The sequence below is a fragment of the Nomascus leucogenys genome, unplaced genomic scaffold (genome assembly GCF_006542625.1).
Source record: "Nomascus leucogenys isolate Asia unplaced genomic scaffold, Asia_NLE_v1 000680F_127822_qpd_obj, whole genome shotgun sequence".
In the NCBI taxonomy this organism is placed as follows: domain Eukaryota; kingdom Metazoa; phylum Chordata; class Mammalia; order Primates; family Hylobatidae; genus Nomascus; species Nomascus leucogenys.
In genome coordinates, this window is record NW_022096122.1 from 61124 (window position 1) to 72677 (window position 11554).

General features: G+C 50.6%; 1 protein-coding gene across 1 annotated transcript in view; it reads left to right on the forward strand.

The window, feature by feature from the left end:
* Positions 1–1957, forward strand: part of P2RY8 (P2Y receptor family member 8) — a 28857-nt gene extending 26900 nt beyond the window's left edge. Inside the window, exon 2 of the mRNA XM_030808649.1 lies at positions 779–1957. Coding sequence (XP_030664509.1) covers positions 779–1885 — 1107 coding nt within the window. The 3' untranslated portion in view covers positions 1886–1957. The remainder of the gene's footprint in view (positions 1–778) is intronic.
* Positions 1958–11554: the final 9597 nt, after the last annotated feature.

Consider the following 11554-nt stretch of genomic DNA (forward strand, 5'->3'; position numbering starts at 1 on the left):
GGGAGGAAGGAAGGAAGGAAAGGAAGGAGAGAGGGAGTAAGGAAGGGAGGAAAGAGAGAGGGAGGGAGGGAAGGAACAAAGGAGGGAGGGAGAGAAGAGAAGGAAGGATGGGAGGGAGGGAAGAGAAGGAAGGGAGGGAGGGAGGAAGGAAGGGAGGAAAGAGGGAGGGAGGGAAGGAACAAAGGAGGGAGGGAGAGAAGAGAAGGAAGGATGGGAGGAAGGAAGGAGGGAAAGGAGGGAGGGAGGAAGGAAGGGAGGAAGGGGGAAGAGACGGAAGGAGGGAAGGAAGGGGAGAGGAGAAAGAGGAAAGACAGGAGGAAGGTAGGAAGGAAAGGGGAAAGGGAGGAAGGGAGGGAAAGAAGGAAGGAGGGAAGGAAGAAAGGAGGGAAGGAAGGAAGAAAGAAGAGAAGGGAGGGAGGGAGTGAGGGAAGGAAGGATGGGAAGAAGGGAGGGAGAGAGGAGAAAGGAAGGGAACGAGGGAGGGAAGGAAGGAAGGAGGGAAGAAGAGAAGGTAGGAGGGAAGGAGAGAAGGAAGGAGAGAGCAGGAAGGAAGCAGAAAGGGAAGAAGAGAGGAAAGAAGAAAAGAACGACAGAGGGTGAAGAAAGGAAGCAGAGAGGGAGGGAGGGAAGGAGGAGAGGGAAGGAGGAAGCAAGGGAGGGAGGCATGGAGGAGACGGGAGACCCTGCGGCACTCAGGAGCCCTCCCGGCAGCCACCTCCTCCCCTGCGCCCCTGACCCTCCCCTGCACCCCTGACCCGTGCACCCTCTTCCCTTGCAGAGCCCGGGCGAGGACCCCTCCAGGATGCAAGTCCCCAACAGCACCGGCCCGGACAACGCGACGCTGCAGATGCTTCGGAACCCGGCGATCGCGGTGGCCCTGCCCGTGGTGTACTCGCTGGTGGCGGCGGTGAGCATCCCGGGCAACCTCTTCTCCCTGTGGGTGCTGTGCCGGCGCATCGGGCCCAGATCCCCTTCTGTCATCTTCATGATCAACCTGAGCGTCACGGACCTGATGCTGGCCAGCGTGCTGCCTTTCCAAATCTATTACCACTGCAATCGCAACCACTGGGTATTCGGGGTGCTCCTTTGCAACGTGGTGACGGTGGCCTTTTACGCAAATATGTATTCCAGCATCCTCACCATGACATGCATCAGCGTGGAGCGCTTCCTGGGGGTGCTGTACCCGCTCAGCTCCAAGCCCTGGCGCCGTCGTCGTTACGCGGTGGCCGCGTGCGCAGGGACCTGGCTGCTGCTCCTCACCGCCCTGTCCCCGCTGGCGCGCACCGACCTCACCTATCCGGTGCGCGCCCTGGGTATCGTCACCTGCTTCGACGTGCTCAAGTGGACGATGCTCCCCAGCGTGGCCATGTGGGCCCTGTTCCTCTTCACCATCTTCATCCTGCTGTTCCTCATCCCGTTCGTGGTCACCGTGGCTTGTTACACGGCCACCATCCTCAAGCTTTTACGCACGGACGAGGCGCACGGCGGCCGGGGGCAGCGGAGGCGCGCGGTGGGCCTGGCCGCGGTGGTCCTGCTGGCCTTTGTCACCTGCTTCGCCCCCAACAACTTCGTGCTCCTGGCGCACATCGTGGGCCGCCTGTTCTATGGCAAGAGCTACTATCACGTGTACAAGCTGACCCTGTGCCTCAGCTGCCTCAACAACTGTCTGGACCCCTTTGTCTATTACTTTGCGTCCCGGGAATTCCAGCTGCGCCTGTGGGAGTATTTGGGCTACCGCCGGGTGCCCGGAGACCCCCTGGACACGCGTCGCGAGAGCCTCTTCTCCGCCAGGACCACCTCCGTGCGCTCCGAGGCCGGTGCGCACCCCGAAGGGGTGGAGGGGGCCCCCAGGCCCGGCCTCCAGAGGCAGGAGAGCGTGTTCTGAGTCCCCGGGGGGAGCAGCTTGGAGATCCAGGGGCGCATGGAGAGGCCACGGTGCCAGAGGTTCGGGGAGAACAGCTGCATCTCGCTCCCAGGCACTGCAGAGGCACCGGTGAGGAAGGGTCTCCAGCCTTCACTCAGGGTAGAGAAACAAGCGAGGCCCAGCGGTGCACAGGGCGCTTTGTTATCCTGCAGAAGGTGCCTCTGCCTCTCTGTGCCACGGGACAGCGCGTGCCACCATGCCCGGCTAATTTTTGTATTTTTTTAGTAGGGCCGGGGTGTCACCCCCGAGCTCCTTGGACACGTCTTCTCACAGCTGTCCCTACCCGAGCGTGGATATTCCACCAGCCCCACTGCCTCCCCGACTCCGTTTCTGGATATCCTCCTGGGGCGACCTGCGAGCCCCGTTCCCAGCTCTTCTCCTTGCTGACACCGTCGCTTAGCTGTGGTTCTGGCCTTCCCCACCCTCCCCCGAGAGGTTCTGGTCTCCGTAGCCTGGTGCACACCGAAATTTCTGTTTATTTCACTCAGGAGCACTGCGGTTGCTGTGTTTGGAATTCTTCTCTCAGAGACCCCTGCAAGTCAGCTACTCTGTGTCCCCACTTCCCCACGCGCCCCCACGTCCCACTCCCCCCACCCCCCACCCTGGAGCTGACCACCGTGATTTTTGGCACAGTTGTTCTGACCCGGCTTGGTGGGACCCCACCCCTATTCTGCTTCTGTGAGTCCCTGATAGGGAATGATGTCCCATCAGGTCCCTGGAACGCACTCAGGCCTCCCTGACTCAGGACAAGGACCACGGGAGGCCCAGGTGTGGAAAGGAGGCTCCGTGAGACGGGCCCCCAGGCCACGCCAACCCAAGGGTGCAGCTCCATTCGGGAGTTCCCCACCTCCTGCCCATTCTCTGCGTCCTTTTCCCCCACGGACAGCCTCAGCCACGGCAAGTCCATCCGGAGTCCGGGGAGCAGGCAACTGGCCTGCCCATGAGACCGTTTGCAGACCGAGCAGCAGGTGCAGGTGTGGACCCCAGGAACCTACAGGGGTGTCAGCCGCTGAGCCCCCTCCGTGCTGTGTGGGTGGTGAGCAGGCCGTGTCTTTGTCTGTCTTCTACACGGGATGTGTCTGTACCAGCCCCAATACCTGAGCTGGTTCAGGGCAAAGAAGAGCTCTGACTCCCCAGGGGCGTCGGAACATCACGTGCAATTGGATCCCAGGCTCTCTTGGGCGAGAAGGACCAGTCTGGAGGTGGGAGTGGGAACGCTGCCTGTCTGTTCAGGGCCTCTGCGTCTCCATAGTGAGTGGCCTCGGATGCCCAGCCCCTCCCTTTCTGTGCACTGGGGACACTGATGGAGGCTGAAGCTGCTGTTCAGAGGTCCTCTGTTGGTGCCTCTCTCCTGCCGTCATCACTGTGGCGGGAAAACAGAGATGGTTTAGTAATGAATTATCATTCCCAAAACCCGTGTCCACCCAGAACATCAGGATGAGACCGTATTTGAAAATCGGGTCTTTACAAATGTAATGAAGTAAGGCGAGGCCATCCTGCATTTACAGTGAACCCCTCCAGTGTCCCTGTGAGAGACGGAAGAGGAGACACAGACACAGAGGGGGAGGCCACATAAAGATGGAGGCAGAGACTGCAGTGATGCTGCCACAAGCCCAGGGATGCCTGGAGCCCCCAGGAGCTGGGAGAGGCAGGAAGGACCCTCCCTTAGAGCCTCCCAGAAGGAAGTGGATACAATTGTAGTGGATTGAATAGTGGCCCCCAGAAACATTTGTCCATATCCTAATGCTCGGAGTCTGTGAGACCTTATTTGGAAATAGGGTCTTTGCAGATGCGATTAAGCTAAGGACCTTGAGATTGGATCATTCTGGATTAAGGTGGGCCCTAAATCCAATGACAGGTGTCCTTCTAAGAGACAGAAGAGGAGACACAGACACGGAGCAGGAGGCCACGTGGAGGTGGAGGCAGAGACTGGAGTGATGCGGCCACAAGCCCAGGGACGCCTGGAGCCCCCAGGAGCTGGGAGAGGCAAGAAGGATCCTCCCCTAGAGCCTCCAGAAGGAACTGGAGGATGCGTGAGAGACCCAGAACTTCCACAGAAGGAGGAAAATTAACCCCCGGTTTCTCTAGACTGTCCGAAAGCTGAACCCTAGAAAGCAAAGCTGATACAGAAGCATCCAGGACCGAAAGTCCTCAGTCAGCGAGAGACCCCACAGGAACACACACCGCAAGTGCTGAGCGTGGGCCTTGGGTGTGTCTCATGAGGGAAAAAAAAAAACAAACTGTGAAAAACCTCAGAGTAGCACCTTCACAGTAACGCACGGACGATCCCTGAACTGCCTTGTAAACAAAAATGAGAGCTTGAGTCAGAGGAAGCTGAGACAATATCCTTCCTCGACAACGTGCGAGAACCCTGACGTCCCCCAGCAAATGAAGACGTTGCAAGCAGGCAAAATGCGTCGATTTTTTTTTTTTTTGTCATTATGATGATTTTTGCAGACACTTGGCTATGGAGGGCAGCCGACACCCCCTCTTACAGCCGCGGATGTTTCCTGGAAGCTGACTCAGTCTGTTCACCGGCTGAGCTTTGAGTGAAAAGATAACACAGGTCTATTGACTCACACACGTGTTTTAAGATGGAAAACTTTTCTTCTGTTCTTGGCAGGACATGGAGAGAGGGAGGGATTCCAAAAAGTCTCAGCCTCCATCAAGGCGTGGCGGCTCATGCCGGTAATCCCAGCACTTTCGGAGGCTCAGGCGGGAGGACTGACTGAGTTCGGGAGTTCAAGGGCCAACCTAGGCAACACAGTGAGACCCTATCTCTGTAAAAAATAAAAATAAGACGTAAGAAAAAATCATGAGCTTTGATGCTGCTTCTATTTTTGCCCAGTGCACAGGGCAAAAGTGTTTCTGTCTCTGATTTCTGCAGGACTTGCATTTTAAACACAGATCACATTTTATGCTGGATCCAATGTCTTATCCTCTTCATAGGCTTCTTGTCTTGGTCTGTTTATCCTGCTGGAAACAAACAAACAAACAAACAAACACCATTGCATTACTCAGAGATCTCTAGAGGGACAGAACTAATAGGATAGACAGATAAATAAATGGATAGCTACATAGATAGATAGATAGTAGATAGATTAGATAGACAGATTAGATAGATAGAAGATAGATTAGATAGATAGATTGATAGTAGATAGATTAGACAGACAGACAGACAGAGAGATAGATAGAGTAGATAGATAAAGATAGACAGATAGTAGATAGATAAGATAGATGATAGATAGATTAGATAGATAGATAGATTAGATAGAAGATAGATAGATAGATAGATAAGATAGAGATAGATAGATAGATAGATAGATAGATAGATAGATAGATAGATAGATAGATAGATAGATAGATAGATAGATGATAGATAGATAGATAGATAGATAGATGATAGATAGATAGATAGATAGATAGATAGATAGATAGATAGATAGATAGATAGATAGATGATAGATAGATAGATAGATAGATAGATAGATAGATAGATGATAGATAGATAGATAGATGATAGATAGATAGATAGATAGATAGATAGATAGATAGATAGATAGATAGATAGATGATAGATAGATAGATAGATAGATAGATAGATATAGATAGATAGATAGATAGATAGATGATAGATAGATAGATAGATAGATGATAGATAGATAGATAGATAGATAGATGATAGATAGATAGATAGATAGATAAGATAGATAGATAGATAGAATAGATAGATAGATAATAGATAGATAGATAGATAGATAGATGATAGATAGATAGATAGATAGATAGATAGTAGATAGATAGATAGATAGATAGATAGATAGATAGATAGATAGATAGATAGATAGATGATAGATAGATAGATAGATAGATAGATAGATTAGATAGATAGATAGATAGATATAGATAGATAGATGATAGATAGATAGATAGATAGATAGATAGATAGATAGATAGATAGATAATAGATAAGATAGATAGATAGATAGATAGATGATAGATAGATAGATAGATAGATAGATAGATAGATAGATGATAGATAGATAGATAGATAGATAGATATAGATAGATAGATAGATAGATAGATAAAGATAGATAGATAGATAATAGATAGATAGATAGATAGATAATAGATAGATAGATAGATAAATAGATAGATAGATAAAATAGATAGATAGATGATAGATAGATAGATAGATAGATAGATAGATAGATTAGATAGATAGATAGATAGATAGATAGATAGATAGATAGATAGATAGATAGATAGATAGATAGATAGATAGATAGATAGATAGATAGATAGATAGATAGATAGATAGATAGATAGATAGATAGATAGATAGATAGATAGATAGATAGATAGATAGATGATAGATAGATAGATAGATAGATAGATAGATAGATAGATAAAGATAAGATAGATAATAGATAGATAGATAATAAATAGATAGATAGATAGATAGATAGATAAAAAAAAAAAAAAAAATAAAAATAGATAGATAAAAAAAAAGATAGATAGATAATAGATAGATAGATGATAGATAGATTAGATAGAAATAGATAGATAGATAGATGAAATAGATAGATAGATAGATAGATAGATATGATAGATAGATAGATAGATGATAGATAGATAGATATAGATAGATAGATAGATAGATGATAGATAGATAGATAATAGATAGATAGATAGATAGATAAAAAAAAAAAAATAATAGATAGATAGATGATAGATAGAAGATAGATAGATAGATAAGATAGATAGATAGATAAAAAAAAAAAAAAAAAATAGATAGATACATAGATAGATGGTACATACATACATACATACATACAGATGGATAGATACATAGCTGATAGACAGATACGTACATATATGGATGGATAGATAGATGATAGATACCTACATAGATGGATAGATAGATGATAGACAGATACATACATACATACATAGATGGATACATAGATGATAGATACATACATACATGGATAGATACATGATAGATAGACACATACATAGATAGATGGGTAGATAGATGATAGACAGACACATACATACATAGATCAATGGATAGATAGATGATAGATAGACACATACATAGATGGATGGATAGATAGATGATAGATACATACATACATACATAGATGGACAGATGATAGACAGACAGATACATACATACATACATAGATGGATAGATAGATGATAAACAGATACATACATACATAGATGGATAGATACATAGATTGATAGATGATAGATACATACATACATAGATGGATAGATAGACACATACATACATAGATACATGGATGGATAGAGAGATACATAGATATTATGGCTAAATAGATGAAAGGGTGATAGATACATAGACAAGACAGACGGATACATGATAGATGAATAGCTGGATAAATGATGGATAACATAGATACATAGATAGATGATAGATAGACAAACCCTCTCATGCTAACTCAGGGTTCCTCCACCTCAGCGCAGCTGACATTTGGGGCTGGAGGACTGTCTGTGGTGAGGCCGTCCTGGGCACTGTAGGGTGTTGAGCAGAGACCCTGGGCTCCACCCACCAGACGGGAGCAGCACCCCTGCACTGCAGGCACACCCCCAGACGTGAGAGCCAAAAATATCTTCAGACATTGCCAGCTGTTTCCTGGAAGGTAGGATCTCTCCTCAGTTGGTGACAAGTGAATTACAGAAAACCCAAACACATGCACACATTTGAGAATCTTTGAACCTCCAACCATGCGATGCTGGCTCAATGCAAAACAGAACATTAAGGAAGGAAGCCCGGCCTGGTGGGACGGGGTGGATGAGTTTGCTGGGGTTGCCATAGCAAAGTCCTGTACGCTGTACAGCTTAGACAACAGACGTTGATTCTTCCACGTTCCTGGAGGCTGGAGGTCTGAGGTCAAGGTGTGGGCAGGGCTGGCTCCTCCTGAGGCCTCTCTCCTGGGCTTGGAGACGCCGTCTTCTCCCTGTGTCCTCACAGGGTCGTCCCTCCATGTGTGTCTGTGTCTTCAGCTCCTCTTCTCCTCTTCCTATGAGATGTCTTAGTCCATTGCAGGCTGCTATCACAGAATACTATAGACTGGGTTGCTTATTAACAACAGGCATTGGCCGGGCACGGTGGCTCACGCCTGTAATCCCAGCACTTTGGGAGGCCGAGGTGGGCAGATCACAACGTCAGGAGATCGAGACCATCCTGGCTAACATGCTGAAACCCTGTCTCTACTAAAAAATACAAAAAAAAATTAGCCGGGTGTGGTGGTGGGTGCCTGTAGTCCCAGCTACTCAGGAGGCTGAGGCAGGAGAATGGCGTGAACCCGGGAGGCGGAGCTTGCAGTGAGCCCAGGTCACACCTCTGCACTCCAGCCTGGGTGACAGAGCAAGACTCCGTCTCAAAAACAAAGAAAACAAAACAAAACAAACAAACAGGCATCGGCCGGGCACAGTGGCTCATGCCTGTAATTCCAGCACTTTGGGAGGCTGAAGTGGGCGGATCACCTGAGGTCGGGAGTTCAAGACCAGCCTGGGCAACATGGAGAAACCCCATCTCTACTAAAAAAGACAAAAAATTAGCTGGGCGTGGTGGCAGTCCCAGATACTTGGGAGGCTGAGGCAGGAGAGTCACTTGAACCTGAGAGGTGGAGGTTGCAGTGAGCCGAGATCGTGCCACTGCACTCCAGTCTGGGCAACAGAGCAAGAGTCAGTCTCAAAAAAGAAAAAAAAAAAAGGCCAAGAAAAATCTGAAAGTCACTGAAGGGCACATTGAGGAGGCTGCAGTAGTCAGGGCTTCAGAGCAGTTAAAGCTCTGCCTGCTGGGGTTGCAATGATGTGGCCGTAATGGAGAACTTACAGGGATAAATACAGGCGTGTTAAAGGCTGCTGGACCCCAACTCTGGTTAGCACTCCTTCTGGAATGCTGGTATGGGGGACCGGGTTGATTCGTGCCTCCCCATAGATATGTCCACCTGGTGAATGGCACCTTATTTGGAAATAGGGTCCTTACATGTGCAATTAGTTCATGATTTCAAGATATCATCCTGGATTAAGGTGGACCCTAAGTCCAATGACAGGTGTCCTTGTAAGAGACAGAAGAGGAGACACAGACACGGAGGAGAAGGCCACGTGAAGACGGATGCAGAGACTGGAGTGATGCGGCCACAAGCCCAGGGATGCCTGGAGCCCCCAGGAGCTGGGAGAGGCAGGAAGCTTCCTCCCCTAGAGCCTTCGGAGGGAGCGTGGCCCTGCGTATTCCTTGATTTCAGATGTCTGGCCTCCAGAGCTGTAATACAATTAATTTTTGCTGTTTTAAGCCCCAGGGTTTTGAGTGACAGTTACCAGCAACCCCCACTTTAGGTCACTAAACCCTCCAGCTTTGCCTGTACCCGTGTAGGAAGTGGCAGGCTTCACTTCATTTTCTATAGAGAATTACTGTAATTTCCTTTGTTATTTTTCTTTATAATTTAATATCTCACCCGCAGCTGGGCCCGGTGGCTCACACCTGTAATCCCAGCACTTTGGGAGGCTGAGTCGGGTGGATCACCTGAGGTCAGAAGTTCGAGACCAGCCTGGCCAACACAGTGAAACCCCATCTCTACTAAAAATACAAAAATTAGCCGGGTGTGATGGCAGGTGCCTGTAATCCTAGCTACTCAGGAGGCTGAGGCAGGAGAATCGCTTGAACCTGGGAGGCGGAGGTTGCAGTGAGCTGAGATTACACAATTGCACTCCAGCCTGGGTGACACGGTGAGACTCAGTCTCAAAAAACAAAGAAAGAAAGAAACAAACAAACAACAAAAAAACAAAAAAACCCTTCACCTGCATGGAGTTTAAGTTCTATGCAGTACACTTTGTAAACTTGTGATTCCTTCTGTTGCTTCAAAACGAAGGAAGTTACTTCTCCAAAATTCTGAAATGTGAATCTATGTGCTGCTTTTTAAACAATTTTTTTCAAAAACTCACAATATTGAATATCAGACATCACATGGTTTAGATGTTTTTTTTTCCTCTCTTTTCTTTGACTCTTCTGTAACTTCTCTGAATACAGTTTTTCGTTTTCTGCATAACGTGTTGGACACCCTCGGATGTCATTGCACGGTTAACAAAATTAACTGTAGGATTCCATTTTCTGTATCTACACATCACTGGCATATGCTCTGAGTATATTATTATTTTTGACATTTTATTTTAAAATCTTTTGAGTCACAAAGGCTGAGGAAACAGTGCCGGAGTCTCCACGCCCCGGTGGGATTGTACGAAGCAGGTGCAGCTGGGCTCTGGGGTTTAAGAAAAATCCTCGCGCAGCTCACGCGCGCCCCCTGCAGCCTGCGGCACGCCAGGGACCCGCTGCCCTGGAGGTGGGGTCCATTTACGGAGGGAAGGCACATCTGGTCCCATCCCTGCGCCCCCCGCACTGCGCCCACAGGGGGTCCCCACGCCGCGCCCATCACCACGCCCGTGCGGATCCCCAATGTCCACGCCCCTCTCACCAGGCCCGCGGGGACCCCCATCTCCTTGCCCTTCCCACCTGGCCCGCGAGAACCCCCATATCCATACCCCTCCCGGCATTCTCACGGGGACCCTCATCTCCACGCCCCTCCCACCATCCCCGCGGGGATCCCCATCTCCACGCGCCTCCCACCAGGCCCGTGGACACCCCCATCTCCACGCGCCTCCCAGCATCCCCCCGGGGAATCCCATCTCCACGCCCCTCCCACCAGGCCCGTGGACACCCCCATCTCCACGCCCCTCCCACCAGGCCCGTGGACACCCCCATCTCCACGCCCCTCCCACCAGGCCCGTGGGCACCCCATCTCCACGCCCCTCCCACCAGGCCCGTGGGCACCCCCATCTCCACGCCACTCCCACCAGGCCCGTGGACACCCCCATCTCCACGCCCCTCCCACCAGGCCCGTGGACACCCCCATCTCCACGCCCCTCCCACCAGGCCCGTGGACACCCCCATCTCCACGCCCCTCCCACCAGGCCCGTGGACACCCCCATCTCCACGCCACTCCCACCAGGCCCGTGGACACCCCCATCTCCACGCCACTCGCACCGGGTCCGCGGGGAACCCCCCATCTCTACGTTCCCCGACACGGCGCCCACAAGACCCCCACCTCTGAGCCTGGTCCCCCATGTGCGGGTAAGAACTCCCCATCCCCACGGCTGCCCACAACCGCAGCCGCAGGAACCCCAGCATTTCCACTCCCCGTGCCGCGCCTGCAAGGAACCCCAAGTATCCACGCCAGCCTTTCCTCCCTGGGACCCCCCCAGCTGCCTGCGCTTTCGGCGGGATTGTCCGTCTCGGCGCCGCAGGCGGGGCGGGGAGGGGCGGGGCGAGCTCCCGGGGCGAGGACGGGGCCCGGGAGGCGGAGCTGGGGGCGGTGCTTCACCGAGCGGCCGGGGCGGGGCCCGAGGGGAGGTGGGCGGGGGTGTGGCCTGGGCGTGGCCTCGCGGGGAGGCCAATGAAGGCGTGGACTGGGCGTGGCCTCGCGGAGACCTCAATGGAGGCGTGACATGGGCGTGGCCTTGGGGGGAGAGGTCAATGGAGGCGTGGCCTGGACGTGGCCTCGCGGGGAGGCCAATGAAGGCGTGGACTCGGCGTGGCC